General features: G+C 44.4%; 1 protein-coding gene across 3 annotated transcripts in view; it reads left to right on the top strand.

The window, feature by feature from the left end:
• The window catches only part of UXS1 (UDP-glucuronate decarboxylase 1), an 83,858-nt gene that overhangs the window by 16,619 nt on the left and 43,679 nt on the right, over positions 1-23,560 (top strand). Inside the window, exons 2-6 of one of the 3 annotated variants that reach the window (XM_012664304.1) lie at positions 9,652-9,679; positions 10,906-10,954; positions 12,060-12,103; positions 15,888-15,948; positions 21,839-22,019. In XM_012664304.1, coding sequence (XP_012519758.1) covers positions 9,652-9,679; positions 10,906-10,954; positions 12,060-12,103; positions 15,888-15,948; positions 21,839-22,019 — 363 coding nt within the window. Of the gene's footprint in view, positions 1-9,651; positions 9,680-10,890; positions 10,955-12,059; positions 12,104-15,887; positions 15,949-21,838; positions 22,020-23,560 lie in introns of all 3 variants that reach the window. The other 2 variants (XM_012664303.1, XM_012664305.1) reach the window with 2 other exon arrangements.

The following is a 23,560-nucleotide window of genomic DNA, read 5'->3' as shown; positions in this document are numbered from 1 at the left end:
TTTATCCCTTTCTCTCTCTCTCTCCCCCTCTCTTCCCCCTCTCTCTCCCCCTCTCCCTCTCTCCCTCTCTCGCCTCATCCTTTTACATTTTTTAAATCTGTGTTGTAATTAACATGATACAGGGGTACATAAACATGGGGATGCATGCTCAAGACTTCGATAATTGGAAGTGGGCAATCAAAGTGGTTTGGAGAATTTGGACATCTTTGTCTAATGACAAAGACAGTAGCTTTCAGGACAGACCATCTGGTAAGAAGGAGAAGTGCCACATGGAGATGGCAGAAATGACAGACCTCCAGGAAGGTGGTCTGATAATGCAGTGGCTGGGCTTGATGTGGGGTGGGCACAGAGAGGGGCGACATGAGGAAGGATGCACTGTGGAGGCCTGCCAGCAGGCTGTCCTGGACAGAAGGGTGGAAGGGCGACGCAGAGGCAGAAGGGGCCTCTGGAATTGTAGTGGTGCCTGCAGCGGAGGGGTGTGCTCAGAGGGGCTCTCTCTGATGCTTGTCTGACTGTCTCACCAAAACGTGGACTGTCTTGAGAGGATTTGAGCAGGTGAGAAGGACAAAGATGTGCTGCCTACAGCACAGGTTCTCAGATTTGGCTGCATCGACGTCACCTGGAGCGTTGGTGATGCCCAGATGGCTGGGCCCCACCCCGGAGTTTCTGACTCGGAAGCAGTCTTAGCCCAGGCTGCAATAACAACATCCTGTACACTGGGTGGCTAATAAACAACAGAGGGTTACTACTCAGAGTTCTGAGGCTGAAGTCCAAGCTCAAGGTGCTGGCAGATTTGGTGTCTGTCGAGGAGGGTCCACTTCCTGGTTCACAGATGGCGATTTCTCGCCGTGTGCTCACGTGGTGGAAAGGGTGGGGAGCTCCCTTGGGCCTCTTTGTAAGAGCACTGACCCCATTCGTGAGGCTCCACCCTCACGACCTAATCACCCACCACAGGCCCCACCTCCTGACACCACTATACTGGGGCTGAGGATTTCAACATGTGAATTTGGGGGAGACAGTCAGGGGCCTGGGAATCTGCATTTCCAACAAGTTCCCAGGTGCTGCTGCTGCCAGGGTCCAGAGACCTCCTTTGTGCAGTAGTGGTCTAACAACCATTTGTCCTGTCTCGTGACAGAGGGCTCCCTGCGGAAGGGAGTTTCTTTTACCCAAGCTTTTAAAATAGAGTAAATTTCCTTGAGGTAGTTAAGTAAATGGTTTTGAATTTCTGGCTCTTCTAATTCACAGGTTTGGAGGATTTTAACTGATAACTTAATTTACAGTTTGGGGGATTTTACATTTTACTTTGAAAGCCGTTATATCTCCCTGCCTGAACTAGACAGACCAAATCGGCATCCTCTACAGACTTACACATGTATTTAAAACCTTATTCCTGTGAGTTGTAGAAATTAAAGTAATACAAGAGTATAGAAAAGTCTTCTTACCTCATGTCCCCTAGACTTTCTTCTAGAATAAGCAAATACGTGTAGTTTTTAAAATGTATACTGTTTTAAAAAGCAAAGCATTGACTCTGGTGTATGTACTGTTCTCTAAGTTGCCCTTTTCACTTAACATTGACATTTTACATGCAAAGATTTTTTTAAAGGTCCAGATGTCATCTACAAAATCCTCTATGTCCTATAATTTTAGCCACCTTTTAAAAAAAAGTAACATCTTAGGGCAAGACTTTTTTCCCCTGGGAATGTTGGTAGGGTTTTATTAGGCAAGGCTATGGGAAGGTATGAGTCACTGACAGGAGTTTTATAGCTGGATTTCAGAACCTGCCAGCTGGGCCTGCCGAGGGCAGCTCTCTCCTGCTTCTGGGCTCTTCTGTGGAGTTTTGGCTTCCCATAGGGCTGAGAGCAGGGCCAGGACCTCAGGGAGGTCTGATGAGCAGGTGCCCTTTGCTTGAGGCTTGTGGAGCATGCTGGTTACTAGAGCCTCCTCAGATGCCCCACATTGCCTTTGCGTCTGGGGCTTTCGTCATCCCGTGTAACCACTTAGGACTAGCACAGGCCTGCAGGCTGCGCACAGCGGGCTAAGACTTCTGGGCTGGGCAAGGTCCAGGGTTTGGGGCTGAAGCTTCTTTGGGTCAAGGAGTAGGCAGGGGTGCCTGTTCAGTGACTGCTACTCTCTGGGGTATCTCTACTTCTGACCTTGAGCACCTTCCAGTGGGAATTAGAGACTGGGAAGTGCCCTCACCTCTGCACAACTTCTTTCTTATTTGAAGAACTAAAAACAGTATCTTCAGATTTGAACCTTCCATTCGGTTTACACACAACTTTCAGTGCTTTTCTTACTTTTTGTTTTCTAGCCTTCAAAACTGTAAAATACTTATTAGAAGGAAAATGCATATTCTTACCTGCTTTGAGAAAAGATTTTAGTTGTGCCACCTCAGTTTATCCAAGGCAAGTCGAGTATTTGATCTTTTCCAGAGCACTAGAGTGGTTGGGGTTCTTTGGGGGTGAGTAAGGGTGCATCTTTCCTGGGCACACTTAATGTTTTGTTCAGATGGGGGGCGGGAAGAGTACAGTTGGGTGGAAGCAGGCAGGATGGGTTGGGGGGTCAGGATTTCCACAGGACTTCAGACTTTGCTCTAGATTTTTACCTGGTGGGGCAGTCTCTGTGCAGAGCTGTGCCTTTGTCCTGAGGAGTTGTGCAGATGTAATTGGTGGGGAATGCTTTGGGCTGAGAGGGAGGTAGCCCCATACCCAGCTTGGTTTGAGGGCTGAACCAGGGCATCGATAGATTACAGGTGGTGACTGTTCTGCTTAGGGCAGCTGCTTAACCAACCACTTCAAAACTTAGTGGTAGAAAACAGCTACCGTTTTATTATGCTCACGGCTTCTGTGGGTCAGGAATTTGCAATGGGGATGGCTCTTCTCTGTTTTGTGACTCCTGAGACCTCAGCTGGGATGACTCAAACAGCGGGGCTAGAGCATCCACCTGCAGGCAACTTCCTCGCTGGCAAGCCTGGCCCCTGAGGACTGGCTGTTGGAGCCCAGAGGTTCTCTGTCTCTCAGGCTGCTCAGACTTCTCCCGTGGTGGCCCAGGGCGCAGAGGTTGAATGTCCCAGTGAATGAGGCAGAAGCACCGTCCATCTGTGATGGTCTTCAGAAGTCACATAGCGTCCCTGATGCTCTTCCTTTGGTCCGAGGAGCACAAGCCCACCGTATTCAAGGGAGGACGCAGAGACACTCCCCCGCACCCAAAGGGAGGTGCGTCAAAGAATGTTTGGACAGGTTTTAAAAGTGCCATCTTGGAGGCTCCCTTTGTGTAAATAACATGGTGACCCTTTGCAGCTATGCAGGCAGCACTCGACAAAGTTGCAGCTCACTTGAGTCTTTTTGGTGCAGTTCACATGCCCAGAAAAGCTTGAGAGGAACAGTAAATAGTCCAGCAGAATGTGTGCAGGAGCATTGTTCTGGAGCTTTCTCTGTGAGTAATACTTTTCAGTGTGCTTAAGGTACCCTCTGTACAAGGTTTCTACTTTGAATACTTCTCTGAATTAACATGTTCCTGCCCTGGGTGGTGGAAGGTTGGAATCGCTGTTTGCGTTCCTGAAACAGGGAGCATCTTGCACATAACAGCCGGCTTTGTTGCCCCCACAAGGATTTCAGTGAGGGTGATGTCACTCAAGGGTGGGGGTTAGCTTAGAGGACATGTTTGGAAGTGAACAAGATACCTTCTTCCTTTAGATGGGAAGGATTCAGCCCTGGACAGTTCACACAGGCCCTGGAATGAGGCTTCACCCCTGGAATGGGTGGCACGAGGAGGATGGGTGGGCACTAGCGTGGCCTTGAGCAAGTCACAGGATACCTCTCGGCGCCCGTCTTGCACGCGGTGAGGTGGCAGTAATGCCATGACCTTGTGATTAGAAACAGCGCGCATACAAGGCCGTCGTTGGGTAGGTTCTGGGTAAATGTTGCTGCTCTTACTGGGCATGTTCCTTGGTGCTATAGAGATCCCCCAGGGCTGTGGCCACAGCCTGGTGTTGCCTCCTTCTAAGGAGCCTTCGCCATGTAACCCACACAGGTCCCAGTTTCACCCCAGGTTGGCGCTGGCCTTCCACGCTCCAGGCATCAGTTTCTATCTGCCTGTCGGACATATCTGTGTGGCTCGCTATGGGATACTATAGGATGCCTCAAACCCAGCGGTGCTGATCCCAGACCTGTACCCCTGCCCTGGCTGTCTTCCACCTCTGGTGTTCCTGTCTGGTGATGTCACAGTCCTCGCCCCCAGCACCCCCTGCATTACTTACTTTCTGCCCACCTTCTCTCTGCCAGTCTGCCTGTCACACCCCTGCTTCCAGATGTGCTGAGATGCAGGCTGGGACACCTTGGTGCTCTTCATCACACCCTGAACAGTGGCTCATTGCTTACTGACCGGAATCCAGATTTCTTGGAATAATGTAAAAGGATCCACAGTGAAGCCCATATGTGGTTTGTTAACAGAATCTCCTGGGGCCTGTTAAGAAAACCAGCCTGGCCCATCTGGACCTTGCAGCCTCCTCTTCCCCACCCCAGCGGGCCTCTGCCAGCATGGCCCTGCCCCAGCTCCCTCCAGGAGCACCTCCCTCCAGTCCAGCCCCACTGTGTGCGTGTGGCTCACATGCTCCTTCACGGCTTCATGACTTGCCTCCTCTCTCTGCTCCCCGAGACTTGGCAGGCTGCAGCCTTTACCTCTGGCACCTGTTAGAGACAGGTGGTGGCTGGCTCTTTCCCACTCAAGGACAAGAACTCCCTCAGTCAGAATTGTCTGGCCATTTTGGTGTCCCTCATATCAGGGATCAGCAAACAGTGGCCCATGGGCCAAATCCAGCCCACCACTGGTTTTTGTAAGACCCAGGAGCTAAAAAAGTTTTAACAATTTTTAAATAGTTCAGAAAAGTCAAAAAGAATACTATTTTTTGACATGTGAATATTATATGAAATTCAAATTTCCGTGCCCTTGAATGAAGCTGTATGGGAATAAGCCGTGCTTTCCTGTGAATTGTCTTTGGCTGTGTTCACCCTACAGTAGTAGAGTTGTGTGGTTTTGACAGAGATCATATGGCCTGCAAAGCTTGAAATATTTACTGTTTGGCTCTTTTTACAGAAAGAATTTGCTGACTCCTGCCTTGGAGCAGCAATTCCCAGTCATTTGGGGGAGCTTTTCATTCATCGTTTCTGCAGATATTTAGTGAGCACTTACTGTATTCATCCATGTCAGTGCTCTGGATAACAGCACTGACCAAAATATAGAAAATTTTTACTGCCTTGGAGTTTACGTTGTATTAGGCAGAAACACGCAATAAACATAGATTCATAGATAAATATAGATAGATGTATCAGCTGGTGATAAGTGCTGTGAGGAAAAAGCAAGGCTAAGTGGGGTGTTGGTGGCGGTGCTCTTACAGATAGATTGGGGAGAAGACCTCTTTGGTAAGGTAACTTTTGCTCTGAGAGCTGGATGAACTGAGGAAGGGACAAAGATGAAGAGGCAGCTGGGAGAAGGGTGAGTGCAGAGGCGCTGGTGCATGGCAGGCTTGGCAAGTTGGAGGAACGACAAGGGCTTAGTGACGTGAGCCTGGACTCTGTGAACAGAGGTAGGCAGCAAGTGGTTGTGGCAGGTCCCCAGATCCCTGATGGTGCAGGTTCTCCACCCTCACCAGGTCACAGTCATCTGGGACACTTACAAAATAAGGATGCCAGAGCCCCTGTGCAAAGATTCTGATTCAGTATGGCCCTGCAGGCCTGGAAAGCCCTGGATTTTATTGGTTGGGACTGGAGAGATCCCCACTGCTCCACTGCTGTGCATCTCAGTCCTTGTCAGTCCTGGTCCTGAAGAGCCTTTTCAATGTAAAGGGCAATGCAGGTTAGGAACCCTGGCTGCGAGACCTTGCGCTTTGCTGGGCTCCTAGCAGGGGCTTAGTAAAGAGACCTGCATTTGCCCTGTGCTGGAGCCCTTTGTTGCTGCTGTTTGGGTCATGCCACTGGGGCAGTGCTGTAGGCCTGGGTCTTGATGAAGGGGGGTAGCTTCCTTAGCATCTAGCATATGGCAGTGCTCCACCTTTCATGGCAGGAATGGTCTGAGGTGGACCCTCACTGCTTCTTGTCAGCCAGCTTGGACTTTGGGGAGCCTTCTCTAGGCCTCCTCTCTGAGGGGCCTTCCTGGACATCTGCATTTCTGTCACAGCACCACCCCATTGCCTACCAGACAGTGAAGTAGTGTGTGCAGGGTAGCATCAAGTTGCATGAATGGCTGGTGGTTGAGCAAGGAACAACCTTAGGAAACGGGAAAAGGAAGGCAAAGCCTGCATGGAGTCCCGGTGCAGTTGGGGGCTCGCTGGTTTCTAGGATGTCATGTTGTATATAAGGGCATGCCTTGCATGCGTGTTACATAGGTGTATGCCCACATAAGGGTGGTAGGAGAGCAGTTTCCTTAAGTCACGCTTCTTCCTATGACTGAGTATAAAGTACATATGGCTTCTGGTTTAAAATAGTGATCAGAATGCCATAAAAACATGCTAAAGCATATTGCAGCCATTTAAAACAGACAGGTGTAAAGTGGAAATGGTAATTTTGTGTGATCCAGCATCATAACAGTACTTAAAATAGGGCCATTGGAATTGCTGCCCCAGATCTGCATTCCTGGGGAAGAATCTGCTTTCCGTGTGGCCTGGCATTCCGAGATTCACGATCTATCCCTATTCTAAAACAAATGCCCCTCTTGAAATTCCAAGCTCAGGAGATTAGGGTCAAGGAAGGAGAAGGTGTCCGGCATGGGAGGCAGCCTTCAGTGCTCTGAAATGGACTAAGGCTGCGATTCCCAACTCCCGGGCCACGGATCGGTACCGGTCCATGGCCTGTTAGGAACCGGCTGTGCTGAGCAGTGTGGGAAGCTTCATCTGTGTTTATAGCTCCCTCACATCACCACCTGAGCTCCGCCTCCTGTCAGATCAGCAGCGGCATTAGATTCTCATGGGAGCACAAACCCTACTGTAAACTGCACACGCAAGGGGTCTAGGTTGCTGCTGCTTATGAGAATCCAGTGCCTGATGATCTGAGGTGGAGCTGAGGCAGCGATGCTAGCGCTGGGGACCAGCTGCAAATACAGATTATTATTAGCAGAGAGGTTTAACTGCACAATAAATGTAATGCACTTGAATCATCCCCAAACCATTCCCTCCTCCCCTCCACCCCCATCCATGGAAAAATTGTCTCCCATGAAACCAGTCCCTGGTGCCAAAAAGGTTGGGGACCTCTGGAGTAAGGGATGTAGAAGGACTGAGAGACATTTCTGAAATAGACATTTTAAACTGACTGAAAAAGAAAAAACTGAATAAACTAATAACTGTGGAATAATTTGAAAAGCCTCTCAAATGTGCCACCCAGCAGAAGACACATGAAGGAGTGGATGGTTCCATAGCATAGAAAGAGAGGGACTGTTTCTTCATTTACTTCAATAAGCAGCTAAATCCTAAAGCCAAAATGAGATGGTATATTTATTTGAGATACAGCACAATAAAGAAAAAGGCACATGGGTTTGGCACCTGGTAGCTCCTGGTGATCTTTGTGGTGGCGGCAGCAGTGCTTGGTGTCCCAGCTGAGGATTGACCCAGACATTCCCCAGGTGTCTAGAAAGATGAGAACAGGATACCATGGCATGGAGTTTAGCAAGGTTTTAAAAATCTCTCCCCTCCTTTTTAATAAGCAAGGTAAGCACTTAAGTACAAGGAAAAATAAACAATTACTCATGCCGCTATTTACGCTCAGTATTTTGACAGTTTCACACAGTGTTTTTTTTCCAAAGTCGTTTTTAGTACTGAAAATCATACTGTATATATGTATTTTTCATCTGGTGCTATCATAACTGTGTTATGTTATATATTAATAGTTTCATAGTCATGTTTAATGGCTTTCTGATCTCATTGAATGGCTATATTATAATTTATACAGCAATTCTCTAATTGTGGAGTGTTTCAGTTTATTCCTTTTTATTCGTGATTATAAATAAGGCCATGATATTTGTGAAGGCAACTTTCCTGTATATATACTTATTTCCTGAGAATAATACTCGAAAGTAGAACCACATGGTCCAAAGATATAAGCAGTTTTTATTTTTTAAATGAAAAATGAATCTAGTGTAGCTTGATTTTAATTTCTCCCTTTTCCCACTTTTTGACACTTGCATTTATTTAGTTATTTTTGCTATCTTTTTTATCAATAGTTTTCTCCTTTGTTTGAAGAGAGAGGTACTTTTATGGAATTAACATTCTCCTTCTTGACAATGGGTATTTCTTACGGGGGGTATGATTTTGGGCACTGAATCCTCTTTAGTAAATAATAACTAAGCCCCTGCTATGTGCTAGAGGATGACAATGCGAACATGGCTGGGACTATTCGATTTTAACCTTAAGGCCTTCCTAAAGTCATAAAATCGCCAGCTGGGAGACAGGGAGGGTGTTTGTATTTGCTCTTTGTCTGTCCCCAGCACCTGGAAGCACCCAAGAGGACCTGGCACTTAGGAGGCCTTCGGTATCTGGAGAATGGCCACCTGAGCGCCAAGTAGGAATGTGTACAAAATATTAGGACCACTCACTCACTCACAGGAAAGATTTCTTTACGGAATAATCCTCTGCTCAGTAACTTAAAGTGAGCACTCATGGGCTAGTATTAATATTATGTTTTAAAGTCATCCATGGTAAAAATTTCAGTGTTGGGTCAGGGCCGATTTAGATACATGCACTGATGGGCAGCTAGCTGTACGCCGACACACGGTAACCTGCCCACCAGGTGCCTGTGATCAGAAAAGGAGACCAGCAGACAAGCAGCTGTAATGGAAGGGTGATGTGGTAAGTGCTGAGACAGGGTGGCCCTCCAGTTGGAGTTAAGCCATTATTTAACTATTCTGGGTTTTGCTTTCATCAACACTTAAAGGGAGACGTTAGATTGAAACCTAGGATCTTTTTCAGGCTTGTGATTCTTTGTTTTTTGTGACTAGCTCTTCCTCAAACAGATAGAGGACATACTCTTTATCAAAACTCATGCACCCTTGAACTCCAAACCCCAAAAGATAGCTCAGAGCAGTCTGAGGTGTGCAAGACTGATCTGGCACAGTGAGACCTGAGTGTGGGAAGTCACCACCACCCCCAATCCCTGGGGGCAGTTGTTTAAAGGTATTTTATTCCAGACTAGCTGTCTCACTCATTATTTTCATGTTCATGGAATTTGGGATATAAAGAACAATGTGTAGCCAGTCAGTAGCTTACGTTATTTTAATGGAAATTCTTGGTAAATGATTTAGTAACTGCATCTTCTTTTCATTTAAAACCCTACTTACAATTGTTGCTAATCAAAGTTGTATGTTCAGCGCAACTTGAATCTTTGTTTTTGGGTTGCTTTCTTCAAACTTGGCCCAAATAAACTCTTTACTTATATTAAGTTTGCTTTAATGTTTTTTTTAAGGTGGACGTACTGACTGTGTTTTCCACTTAAGTTTTTAATAGGACTTAATTCTTTGAAAACAAAGTGTGCGTTTTATTGTGTTTATGAACTATAATTTAATTTTCTTAGTGAACTTTAAAATGCTGGTTAAAATTTAAAATGTTACCAGTTGGAATCCCTGTATGTCATGAACTCAGATATTGACCTTTTTTTCTTTTTCTTCCAGCTGTTTGGGGCAACTTCGTTAATATGAGGTAATTCTTTTTAATTACTTGGGTCTTGTGGATGGGTTTTATAGACAGTTGGTACATATATACCATTGACAGCATGGATTAATTATGGAATATTTTTAAAAAAAGAAACAGTTTTTGTTTTGTTATTCACACATCTGGGCTTTTCTCCTATGGGTATTCTCTGGGAATGCAGCGGATTGGCTGATTTTAACATTGACCAGAGTAAAACACAGATGTAAAGCCATTGTCAGTCGCCTCCTCCCTCTCCCGTTTGGTGTAGATAATGAGGGCTGACCCGGCTTTCACACTCCTGAAATGGAAAGTGCATTTCTGGGTGGCTTGAGCAAGAACACTTAGGGGCTTTGGCAAATCCTTTTGAGAAAGGAGCTGTTTTAGGGAAACAGCTGGTTGGGTGCAGAGACCACCTACCTATCTATCCCAGGATTAGGTCTGTGTGTATTATTCGTGTTTCTTAATAGGGCAGAAGGAACTCTTGTAGAATGAAAATCTTTGTGTTATCTCTTTACCAAATTAAAAAAGAAAAGCCTTTAAAAAAATCAGCAAAAAGTAGTAAGTATTCATTGCAAAAACAAATTTGGCACTGTTTATAGCAGTTTTCCACTTAAAGAAAAATTTGCTCCACTTTGTTATGTGGCATTAAAAAATGCAAGAATAACAATTACAATTGTGATGGTTAAGCTGGTATTGCAGTTTTAATATGACTGCACAAGTCTACAAAGGGTAAAAGTTTCCTGTGCCCCCAGGAGGCCTTTCATGTGTAATTGATTTTTCCAGGTGGGGTGATGTTGATCTGTTTCCTACCACGGGGGCATGTGTATGTCTCCTGACAAAGGCTGCTGTGTGTGTCTAAGAGGGGTGCTCAGATCTCATTTAAAGGAGCTTTGTGGTTTTATTTAGAAAACTCCATTTTGCATTAAATCCCCAGGAAAGCCCAGCAGACAAATATGTACTTCTATAGATACTTCCTGCTTCTAATTTAAAGTCCTATGTTGGATGTAACATGGAAGTGAGATTATTTTAGTTTAACAGAAGCAATCCATTTTCCTCTGGTGCTTCCCCTTCTGGCGGGAATGGGTACACATGACTGATGCTTGGGTGGGCCAGAGAGGGAGGTGGTCTGCAGCGTTTGGTCTGTATTATGGTAATTTGTTCAGAAATCTCAAAACAAATCTGGAAGTCACAAAAGCTTTCAATTGATCTCAGTTTTGTAGCTTTCTACTCAACAGGTCTATCCAAGAAAACAGTGAACTCAAAATTGAAAGCAAGATTGAAGAGGTCAGTCTCTTTTTCATATTTGCTTCTATTTAATTGATATATTTTTCAATTTCACTTCCTTTGCTTGTGCTGTTGTCTTTATTGTGGTAGCTTGATGCTGTTCTGTGTGATTTTGAAACCATCTTTCAAAAAATTGCTCCCATAAGAGGAGATTTTCTGTTTGTTATCCTGTAGATGCAGTCTCTGTCACTGTTGGTCCATTTTTTTTTCATAAAGGTGTGACTTATTAAAACAAATTCTACCTTAAAGTCAAAATGGATTCACACTTTTACATGACTTTTTAGATGAGCCTTTCTTAGAGAAAAGGAAGTGATTACCTTTAAGAGATGGAAGCCTGTACCAGCATCCACTCACCTGAGCAGATGCTGGAAGGAAAATGGCCCCAAATCAGTTGCCAGGACAGAGAAACATCTTTATATGCAAAGATGGGGGAGTCACACACCTACCTAACTAAAAGCTAGCACCTCTGCTTGATTATACTACTCCTGTTTTAAAATAATTGCTTATACTTTGTAGGTAACGAAACATGGATACAGCTAAATTGTAACATGGACTGTGGTGGGGGTGGGGCTGTGAGGTCACTGGGGATTTGAAGCCGAATTCAGAGTCACAGGGAAGCCCTCAGATTGCTCTCATTCTGCCCAGACTCACCTTGTCCACACACGTGGATGCGGGTTGACTCACGGCTTGCAGTTTATGTGCTGCAGCTGATAACATGAATATACAGTAATTGCAGAAACAAGATGTTAAGCTTTCATGACCTGTGCTTAGGGAATTCTTCCTAAAAGGGGACCGGTAGTGTTGATATACCTGTTTTTATGAACCTGAAACACTTTTTACATTCTTCCTAGGAAGGTGGGTGAGTAAAAAGGTTAATTTTCATTAGGCATTTATGGAATATGAGTTCTAACATACAACTGATCAGCTCAATTCTAGCATTGTGATTTAAGTGGCCTATCTTAATTTCAACCTGGAAGTGAATTTGTAGAAAAAATTAAAACCTGTTTTGGATTATGCTATGCTTGTCTGAAATGGCAGAATGGGGTGAAAGTGGTCAAGGACTTTGTTTTTATGTTAAAATTGATTTTGGTTATTATTGTTCTAGATTGTTGAACCACTAAGAGAAAAAATCAGAGATTTAGAAAAAAGGTATGTATATTTTTTGTTTTAAGATCAACAGTTAATATTCTTTCTCAACTGAGTAAATCTGTAAAAGGAAAGATGAAAGGCAGGCTTTATGTTGGCAAAAAAAAAAAAAATCTGTCCACTGCTGATCATTTTCTTCGAACAGTAATATTCATTTATTTATGAAAAGAAAAATGAATCAGATAACTTCCCACAGGCAATAGCTTACGAATGATATCTCTTGAAATATGAGAATTATGTGATTCCCTTTGATGCTTTTGTGATGTTCTTTGTGCTTTCAAACTGGAAAGAGAAACACAAGTAAGAATTTAATCCTAAGAACTCACCGGTAACTCATTCTTGTCAAACCATGAGAGCCACCTGTACAGTAGGGGCAGAGGATGAGAATTTGCCTCTTGGGTCTGTTTATTGGTCACTTATTCTGGGATGGTTCTGTCATCCAGGGTGGTGAGCAAGTCAGGAGACCGGCGAGCTTGCATCACTGTTTCAGTTAGGAGGTCAAGTGCAAACACGACTAACAAGGCTTGGTGGTGGAAATTGATGGAGCTCTGTCTAGTTTTATTTTTCTTGACTACTTGTGTAGTAAGAATGATCAAACAACCATCTTGATGCTGGCAAGATAAGACTGTAGCTGGAAATATGTTTTTGATGTGCTTGTCACTTTGAGCAATGTGGCTCCCAAGAAATAAAGATATTTTTGAAAGTTATAGGTTATATAGGGAAAGAAATGAAGATGGAATCTCTGTAGAAGCCTAAGTGGATTATATGTGGGCTTTTTCTGTTATCACAGCCCCATTGCTTAATACTTTATTATATGCCATTTGTTTAATTTCATCTTGGTATCTTTAAATGTTCTTTGAATAGGCTGGGTGCAGTGGCTTACACCTGTAATCCCAGCACTTTGGGGGGCCAAGGCAGGAGGATCACTTGAGGCCAAAGGCCAAGAGTTCAAGAACAGCTGGGGTGATATAGTGAAACCTCTATCTCTAAAAAAAAAAATTAGCCAGGCATGGTGGCTGCACCTGCAGTTCCAACTGCTCTGGAGGCTGAGGCAGGACGATTGCTTGAGATTAGGAATTCAAGGCTGCAGTGAGCTACGATCATGCCACTACACTCCAGTCTGGGTGACAGAGTGAGACCCTATCTCTGAAAAAAAAAAAAGTTCTTTGAATAGATAACAAATGATGACAATTTAAATTCTGAATAAGAATACTTCTTACTGGCCAGTCTACTAAACAGTAAGGTTAGAGTCTGGAATGGCATAAAATGCTTAGTAAAGGATTAATGCAGGGTGGGGGTTTAAGAAAAGATTCATTATCCAGTTCATTCTGCCTCACTTGCTTATCTCTCACACTCAGGATGTGGGCTTCATGCCCACTTTAAACACTGCTCAGGCAATGGATGAGTCAGTCCCCTGGGTAGGAGTTTCACCTCCTGTAGGCCTTTAAGAAGCCGGTGCCCGCTGCCCAGCATGGGTCAGGCCAGCAGGTGCTCTCAAGCACCCCAGCTGTGGCCAAGGGTGTGGCCCAGTCAGTAGCACCCGCAGGGTCACCGTAGTCTGTCATCTTGACTGCAGGGAGACAAACAGAGTATTCCAGGCATGCTGAGGAGGCCTGGAAGGCCACTTCCCATCCTGCTACTCAAAGCTTTGTGTGTGTGACTTCTCAAAGGAAGACGTGAGGGGTGTAAGATAGTTTTTTAAGAGTTTAAGAACTTGATCATACATATGAAATCTAAAACTCGGTAGCTACACATTGAAGAAAAGCAAGGCAAGCAACCCAACCTATTTTTTTGGTTTTTAAATTAAAAATTTTAGCACACAGGTTTGAAGTATTTTTTAGTCCACCCCACCCTGCCCATAACTGTGTGTGTCTAGCAGCTGTGCCTTTGCTTCAGTTTTATTTCTTTGAAGTACACTTCCTGTTATAAAACAGTTCGCTATTTTCCTTCTGGTATAAATAGCATACCAAATTTCATTTTAAGCTTTCAGTTGGGGAGTATTCTAAGCCCACAACTTGGATTGAAATTCGTTTCCGTAGCCAAACAGGCGTGCTCGCTCCCGGGGTGCCATGGCGCAGCCTTGTCCCTCCGCTCACGGAATCGCTTTCTCTCCCAGCACGTCCACTGTGTAGCTGTGCACCCTTATCCCATGTGGCACTGTCTCTGAAACCACAGAGGGGGTCGGGGAGGAACTCCCACAGCGAGTGAAGGAAAGTGATAAGTCAGAGATGGCGCCAGCATCCCTGGTGCCCGTGACCATGGGGGGAAGGAAGGAGAATTTCAGTTGTGTCCTGGGGCTGGGTGTGGAACTGGAGGCTGGAGGCTAGAGGCATGCACGTGTGAGCTCCAAGGAATGAAGGAAATTGGGGCGGGTGTGAGGGGCACTTGCAGACAACACTGAGATTCACGGTGCCATTCCCCAGCTGAGTAGTTGAGGGAGGAGATGGAATGATAAGAAGTTTTATGTGGCAAACAAGGCATCTGTTGGCTCCCTCCAGTCTTCAGCAGGGCTGTGACTGAAGGCAGAATTTGCCTCTACTCCAGACATAGATAACATTCATGAAGCACTCAGGGAGTCCTGGAGATGGGGAGCTGTTGCTCCCCCTGGGTGGAGGAGGAAGCCCTGAGGTAGACAGTGCTGTTGGGGGTCTTGTGTGGGGGTCCACAGAACCAACAAGGGGGAAGGCCAGGGTTCCCACCTGTGCCCTCAGACTCTCCCATCTGATTTTGTAGTCTGCAAGGAGAACTTGACCTTTTGAGAATTTGGGAACTCTTAGTAGGGGAAGCATCTGCGTTGTAAAAGAAAGCGCTGTGGCTCCAACGTAGGCGTGCTTCCAGAGATGAGAAACCCCTGCTTTAAGGGCTTCTGTCCAGTGACCTGTCATATTCTGTTCAGTTCAGTGACAATTAGGGAAGCGCATTCTGTATCTTTGAGCTGTGCTGGTGCTGGTGACAGGGAGGGGATTGGGACAGTGCCGCTGGCCCAGCACCTCACCTGTTAAAAGAGTGACAAAGCAGATCTCTTGGATTGTATTTAAAGCACTTTTGCTCCTAACTGAATCACTTTAAGAATGTACATTTCAAATCTGCAGTTATCACTTCTCATTGGACATTTTATACACTGGTTATGTTGCCCTGCTCCTTGAACATCAGTGTGGGTTGGGGACCGATGGCACCTTGGGAGGGGCAAGAGGGCATCAAAAGATAAAGGTAAGACTTAAGATCGGGTGAGAGCAGAAAGTAAGAGACATACAGTGCTGATGCTCAGTCATTTTACCCGGGGACACTGCTCAGAGGGGGATTCTGCAATTGGGGAACTGCCTGGAACAGGAGACAGAGTTTTACTGACATCTTTTCTCACTTTTGCGAGGCAGTCCTCCAGCATTGGGGCTGTGACTTCACAAAACTGCTTTCTTACTTCTGACCCAAACGTAGCGGAGGAGAATGCCACCCCCTCCCTCATTGTGTGTTTTTCACTGGACCTAGTAGAGGTAGTGCCTGCTCTGCTTTAGCGGCCCCTAGTTGCCTGTAGCTTTTTAAATTTTTGCTTCTTGGGAATAGAATCTCAAGTCTTATCCTTAGCTTGATTCTAAACAAGGAGCAGGTTAGCTATTTCTTGAACTCAAGTCAGCCAGTTAACACTCGGTTCCTGCAGCACTCATTCAGAATAGAGAGAAGGAGCTAACAGTAACAGTTCTAAAATCTGGCATTTGCTTTGATAGTAGGAGGAGAAAATACTCAAAGAGATGTTTGACTTTTCCTTTTTTAATCCCTTCATGTCATACAGCTTTACCCAGAAATACCCACCAGTGAAGTTTTTATCAGAAAAGGATCGTAAAAGAATTTTGGTAAGTTGGCACATCTGATTAGTATTTATAATACTAAGACACTTTCTTAATTAAGAGATAATTCACATATCATAAAATTCATACGTCTGAAGTTACGATTCAGTGGTTTATAGCATGTGCGCAGAGTTACGTAATGGCACCACATTCTGATTCCACCAGTCTCTTGCCTTTTTGAGATGGCTTATATCAGTCTCACCCTGAGCAAACTCTAAAGTCTGTTAGTACTTGTATGCTCTTCTTTGCGGTTTATTTCTATTGCATCAAAAAGATACATGCATTTGAGCATGAATCTAGAAATATATTCGTGTCTCAAGTAGCAGAGAAAAGTTAATTTTTCTAAGGTTTTTGTTGCCAGGTTGTCAGATTGATCACAAAATCTGATGGTGTACACTTGTCTTAGTTCGTTTTGTGCTGCTATCTGTAATAATACTACAGACCAGGTAGTTTATAATGAATTGAAATTTATTGGCTCATGGTTCTGAAGGCTGGGAGGTCCAATATCAAGGGGCTGGCATCTGGTGAGGGCCTTCCTGCTGCGTCATACCATGGCAGAAAGGCAATGAGAGGGCAAGAGGGAAAGAAAAAGGAGCCAAACTCATCCTTTTACGCAGAACCTACTTTCTCCGTAAGTAGAATCCGTTCATGTGGGCAGAGCTCTCACGGCCTAATCATCTCTCAGTTCCTACACTGTTACGTTGGGGATTAAGTTTCTAGCACTGGCCTTTTGGGGGACACATTCAAACCATAGCATTCCACCCCTAAAATTTATGTCCTTCTTACATGTAAAATGCGTTCAGTCCATTCCGGTAGCCCTGAAATCTTAGCTCTTTCCAGCACCAACTCAAAAGTCCAAAGTCTCATCTCAGCATCATATGGTTGAGACTCAAGGCATGATTCATCCTGAGGCAAATTCCCCCAGCTGTGAGCCTGTGAAATGAAAACAAGTTATCTACTTCCAAGATGCGATGGTGAGACAGACGTAGGATAGACGTTCTCATTCTAAAAAGGAGAAATAGACAAGAAAAAAGGGGTAACTGGTCCCAAGTAAGCTCCAGACCCAACAGGGTGAACAACGTCAAATCTTAACGCTCCGATGATCTTCTCTGATTCTGTGTCCCACATCCTGGGCACACTGGGGTGGGGGTTGGGCCCCCAAGGCCTTAGGCAGCCCTGCCACTGTGGCTTTCTTGGGCTCGGTCCACCCAGCAGTTGTCACAAGTTTGAGTCTTGTGCCTGTAGTTTCCTCAGCCTGGTGTTACACACTGGTGGCTCTACAGTTCCTGAGTCTTGGTGTTGGCTCCACCTCTGTGAGAAGTCTCTGTCTGGGCCCCAAAGCTGTCCACAGCATCCTTTGAAATCTAGGTGGAGGAAGCCATGCCCCCACAGCTCATGCATTCTGTGAACCTAAAGATTTAGAGCACCGAGTGGCCACCGCCAAGGTTTATAGCATATACCTTCAGGTGTGGCGGCTTGAGCTGCACCTGGGCTGGCTTGAGCCATGCTGTGATGGCCAAGGAGCCCTGTACCAGAGTACAGGGAGCACAGCCTGGAGGCAGCACCGGGCAGTGAGTGCTGACCTCGAGCACCTCTCTGGAAACCTTGTCCTCAACCTTCTAACTTGCCTGGAAGGTCCCTGAAATTCCTCAGGGTCATTCCGCATTGTCTCGATGATTAGAACCTGGCTTCCTTCTAGCCATGCTAATCCCCTTACCAAAGGTTCTATTGGTGCACCCGTGCACACTTTTTCATTCTTTGTGTGTCTAGTCTGGGCATTTTCCAAATTTTTTTGTTCTGTTTCCCTTTTAATTATAAATTCTGTCTTTAAATCCCTTTTCTTTCTTATTTTACTGTTTGCAGTTAAAAGAAGCCATGCAACTCTTTCAATATTTTGCTGAGAAATTGCTTTTGCCAGATACCCTAGCTCATCAGTTTTAAGTTCTGCCTTCCATAAAGGCCTAGGACGAGAACATATATCTGCCCAAGTTCTTTGCCACTTTGTGACAAGGATGGCCTTTCCTCCAATTTCCAATACCTTGTTCCGCATTTCCTCCTGAGACATCATCAGAATGGCTTTCACTGTCCGTATTTCTACCAGCATTCTGATCACAGCCACTTAAGTCCTCTCAGACTCTGGAGGGCTCTCCTCTTCTACTGAGCCCCCAGTAGAATGGCCTCTAATGCTGCATTCACGGCAGTAGCCTTTTCTACTCTGCCTCTCCCGGTTCTCTCAGCCTCTGCCCATCACCCAGTTCCAAAGCTGCGTCCACATTTGCAGGTGTTTGTTATAACAACAGCCCACTTCTCCAGGGTCAGTTTTCTGCCTTAGTCCGTTTTGTGGTGCTATAACAAAATACCCGAGACTGGGTCATTTATAAAGAACGGAAATTTATTGACTCATGATTCTGGAGGGAGGGTATACAAGATCAAGGGGTTGGTATTTGGTGAGGGCCTTATTACTGGGTTATCCCATGGCAGATGGGCAAAGAGAGGGTGAGAGAGACAAAAAGGGCAGAACTCATTCTTTTATATGGAACCCACTCCCTCAATGGTGAACCCGTGCTCCTGTGATAATGGCATGAATCCATTCATGAAGGCAGAGCCCTCATGGCCTGATGTCCTCTCCTTGGGCCCCACCTCCCAACACTGCTGCACTGGGGAGTAGGTTACCAGCACGTGATTTTTGGAGGATACCTTTAAACCATCGCAACACTGATACATGAACCCTACACAGTCTTGCCAGGGTTGTTCTTACTTCTGTGTGGAGTGATCTTCCTGTTGATGCTGAGTATTGTAGAATTTATTTCACTTTTTACACATCACCACAACAAATGGACTTAGTATTTTTTAACTCATCTCCCATCTGATAGGTTAAGCACATTTCAGAGTCATTTGGTACCCAAGCCTGGCATATGGTTGCTAAAACTTAAAGCCTTTTCAATAACTGTTAAGGCCTTAGGACAGCTTCAACAAAAAGAAGAGGTTTGTTCAGAAATACATTCTTTTTGCTGATTTGCTAAGCATAATGAATTCGAATACTGACCTTGAACTTGACCACTTTAGCTGCCTGTTAGCTCCCACATGGGCAAGAAATACAGCACATTGAGATGGACTCAAATGCTGGAGAGCCATGTGAAGCTGTGTAAGTTTTAATCCATTTCATTGCAAGAGATTTTACATCTTGTCTCCTACTGTCTTTTGGGTATTAGCTTCTCATTATTCAAAGGGTGTGCTTGGGTTTGGCGATTAGTGTTCCTGATGAAGCTTTTTAAACACTGAGCCTCTGCTGGTTTTGTTTCCATTTGAAACACTTGCCTAATGGGCTGAAATTGATTAGGACAAAAAAATCATGTAACCATCCAGCTATGTTATATAAATCTTTTAAGTATTGTAGATGGAAAGGAATCGCTCTAGAAAAACAATTCCAAATGCATTGTTTTCAAGGCTAAGGTGCTTCTAATGATTTTATGTCACTACTAATACTAGTGAAATGTTGGAGGTGATTAATTTAATACAATGTATTTCTGCTATGTCTGACCTGTCCACCAGTATTTTGGGTGCAGAGATGATGGTAGACTGCTACACAACATCTTATTTTCAGAAACATTTGCATTTAGCTTTATATAAAGTTACATTAAAAAGGGTTAAATTTCTTTTTAAAAAGTTGTAATTTTTTAAAATTTAAAAACCATAGAAAACTGGGGAAAATACAATAAAATGAAATCTCTTCCCATGACTTAAGCACTGGTGGTGAGTCAAATTTGAAATTTAGGTATTTTTTCTGGAAAATCCTTTTTCATCATCATCTTTCAGGTGTACCGGTAGAATGTAGGAGTGCTCAAAGTAAAACATGAGCCAGACAAATTTACAGGTCACAGAGAGAGCGTGTGATTATAAGAGCGTTATTGCTCAACTGGGTTCTTTTTGCCAGCTGTGCAGAAAAGAGCCAATGCCCTGAGACAGCACAGGTACAGTGGGGAAAGAGTTTAATAATCGTTTGGCAGCCAAACAAGAAGACAGGAGAACTTTCTCAACTCCACTTCCCAAGAAGTTCTAGGCAGGGAATTTTAAAGGGAATTTGGCGGACAGGGGTCTAGGGAATTGGCACTGCTGATTGGTTGGGTTGGAGCTGAAATCACAGGGATGTAGAAGCTACTTTCTTGCGCTGAGTCAGTTTCTACGGTGCGGGTCATAGGAATGGAGGGTGTGGAAAACCCCCTAAAAGGCATCTTAGGTTCCACAGTAGAGGTGTTATCTATGGAAGCTAGTAAGGGAAGTTTTAAATCTTGTGACCAGGCTCGTAAGTGGTAAGCAATTATAGGGAAGCAAACTAAGGGGCAGAAGCTGGTTGATTCTTAGCTAAGGCTATACCTTACAGAACGTAGGCTACTAGCAAAGCTTTAACCCCTTGGTTTCAGTTGATTTTATAGGGATAATTCAAGAGAGTAACTTTAGTCTATTGCGACTAGGGATCTGAGGGTTTTAGACAAAAGCCTGACTTCTCTGGGTATCAGTCTCTTATCTCTAAAGCAAAGGGGATTTAGAAAATGATGCTCCCAATAAAGCTAATTAAAAGCTACTGCATACCAGGAGGGCTACTCTCAACCATTCCACTTTAAACCATTCTGTTAGTATTTTCATCAGAGCATATGACTATCTAGTCGGTGGTGACAGAGGAGTCTTCCTGGGCCTGGGCTACCATTACCTCTCTCCCCCCATCCCTGATGTCTTCATCCAAGTGGCTCTGCTATCTCTCACCATGGTGCATTGCACTGTGTGTGAGTTTTATTTGAACAGGAGGTTCATGGAGAATTACATATTTCAAAACTATAGACCAAGGGGTTTACCTGCTTTTTATTTTAGGTAAAAAGAATTGGTGTTTTCCTACTATTAATTTTTCAGTTTGAAACAGGAGGGTAAAGTGAACAAGAATTTTGGTGACGAGATGGCAGAGTGGAGAATAAAACAGAATAGAATGAAAAACACAGTTTCATGTTGCAACCCTGTTTTTTGAGCTTGTTCTTTTCACTCCCACCTCCTTTAGCCATCCAAAAACTGAAAGCCTTTTTTATCCTGCCCCCTCCAATTACATTATTTAATTTGATTGAACAACTTTATTCATTTAAAATTTGTTTCCAAACAGTTGACTTTTCACGTTTGTGGTGGGTTAAGTAACTGCTGAGCTCCTGTTGTGACCCCTCATAGCTGCGTCATTTTGCTCCTTGCCTGGGCAGTCGACACTACGTAGTGTTCACATTGCCAGTCAGAAATTAACCAAGTGGTGGAGGAAATCATTTAGGGCTTCAGTCTGCAAACAGCATCTCTTGCTTATTAATTTGTTACTATAAATAATTGCACCACTACACTACAGCCTGAGCAACAGAGTGAGATTCTATTTAAAAATAATTTTAGAAAAGATACTAGTTTTTTGTGAAGTTTTTAAGTCCACTTTAAATAATGCATATTTTTCGGTGATTCACCAGATCCGCATTTTACTAATCTCTTTTTCTGTAAAGTAGTTTTAAAAGTTTGCAGTAGTAGTCTCAGAACCATATAAGTGACGTTCAGCATCCCATCTATTATAAAACAAGAACCTTTGAATGACATGAAATTCTCTGTCAATGAAGACATTTTTAAACTTGTAACTATGATTTTTCTATATTATTCACTAGGTGGTAGTTTGAAATTTTAGGCTGCTTAGGAGTTTGCAGACTTTACTGTGCAGTGAGAGTTAAAGAGGCTGCTTTAAAACCTTTGTCGTTTTCCTCCCCCCGCCCTACCCCGCCCAATTCTAAGTTGTGACTGCACCAAAGATGTTTCTCCATGGAATCAGTCATCACTGTGTTCTCATGTGCCTTTTCTGGGATGTTTTGCACATACTATCCTGATGCAGATAACCGGTGGCGCGGGGTTCGTGGGCTCCCATCTAACGGACAAACTCATGATGGACGGCCACGAGGTAACCGTGGTAGACAACTTTTTCACGGGCAGGAAGAGAAACGTAGAGCACTGGATAGGACACGAGAACTTCGAGCTAATTAATCACGACGTGGTGGAGCCCCTCTATATCGAAGGTGAGTGAAAACCGTATGCTATTATTTAGAACTTGGTAGGTGGTGTAGCCAAAACAGCCAGATCCCAAGGGTGAGCTGTCTGATTGAGCTACATTGAATGTTGTGTTGTGTTCTAGTTTTGAAATGGTCTTACTGTGTACAGGCACTATGTTAGTTTCTGTGATAAAGAATGGTTGTAACAGTGAAGAGTATGTCTTCACTGTTACATGGCGCCCTCTGGTTTTGAACTTCATGGACCTGTTGAAGTAGCATTTGTGTAGTCCACATCTGCAGTGGTCTGAATGTTTGTGTCCTCCCCAAATTTTTATATTGAAATCCAAACTCCAAGGTGATGGTATTAGGAGGTGGGGCCTTTGGAAGGTGATTTGGTCATGGAGATGGAGCCCTCATGGATGAGATTAATGTTTTTATAAAGGAGGCTCCAGAGAGCTCTCTTGACCCTTTCACCTCGGGAGGATGCAGTGAGAAGGCGCCATCTGTGAACTAGGAAATGAGCCCTCATCAGATACTGAATCTGCCAGCGCCTTGATCTTGGACTTCCCAGTCTCCAGAACTGCGAGAAATATATTTCTGTTGTTTATAAACCACCAGTTTGTGGTTATTTTGTTATGACAGCCTGAACCAACTATGACGATATCCTTATTGCCTAACAAGTCTGATGCCTGAGCTATTTGCGTCCAGTTGCTTTTAACTGCCTATAGGATGTTAGCCAGTACAGAATTCTGAATGAATAATGAAATTCCACTTATAAGTGTTTGAAGTCCCCTGATAACTTTGCCACTTTAAAGGAATCGTGGCTTGAGTCTGCGATGGGTTGAATGGTGGCTTGCAGAAGATATGCAAGGTATTCTTAACCCTAGAACCTGAATATGACCTTTTATGGAAGAAGGGTCTTTGCAGATATGAATAAGGAGCTTCAGATAAGTTCAACCTGGATTACCTGGGTGGGCCGTAATTCCAGTGATAAGTGTCCTTATGAGAGAGAGAATTGGTGTGGACACAGACAGGTGGGGCAAAGAGGAGAAGGCCATGTGAAGACCAGGCAGAGAGTGGAGTTATGCAGCCCCGAGCCAACAACATCTGGCAAGAGCAAGGGAGGATTCTCCCCTAGATCCTGGAGGAAGTGTGGCCCCGCTGACACCTTGTTTTCGGACTTCTGGTTTCTAGAAATCGTGCAAGAATAAATTTTTGGTGCTTTAAACCACCTATTTTGGGGTACTTCAGTTACAGCAGCCACAGGAAACAGTCATAGGGGCCTTAGGTAGACTTGGAAAGGTCTTGTTCCTCCCAGATTGTCTAAGGTGTGCTGGCAAGAGCTGCCAGCAGGTACTTGCTCTTAGGACCTCTTAGGATCACACAGACTCAGCGTTCATTCTCATTCAAATTTGACCTTGGCCATGAGAGCTAGGAGGTGTCATCCCGCTGTTATATACGTGGAAAACTACAGTCGTGTCTGAACCTGCCCAGAGTTATAAGGCTACTAAGTGGCAGAGCCAGACTCAGCCCTGGGTTGCCCAGCTCCCCTGTTTCTACCATCAGCT

This window comes from Propithecus coquereli, unplaced genomic scaffold (assembly GCF_000956105.1).
Source record: "Propithecus coquereli isolate 6110/MARCELLA unplaced genomic scaffold, Pcoq_1.0 Scaffold88, whole genome shotgun sequence".
Taxonomy (NCBI): Eukaryota; Metazoa; Chordata; class Mammalia; order Primates; family Indriidae; genus Propithecus; species Propithecus coquereli.
The sequence above is the reverse complement of the archived record's forward strand: the minus strand, read 5'-3'. Positions and strand labels throughout refer to the sequence as shown.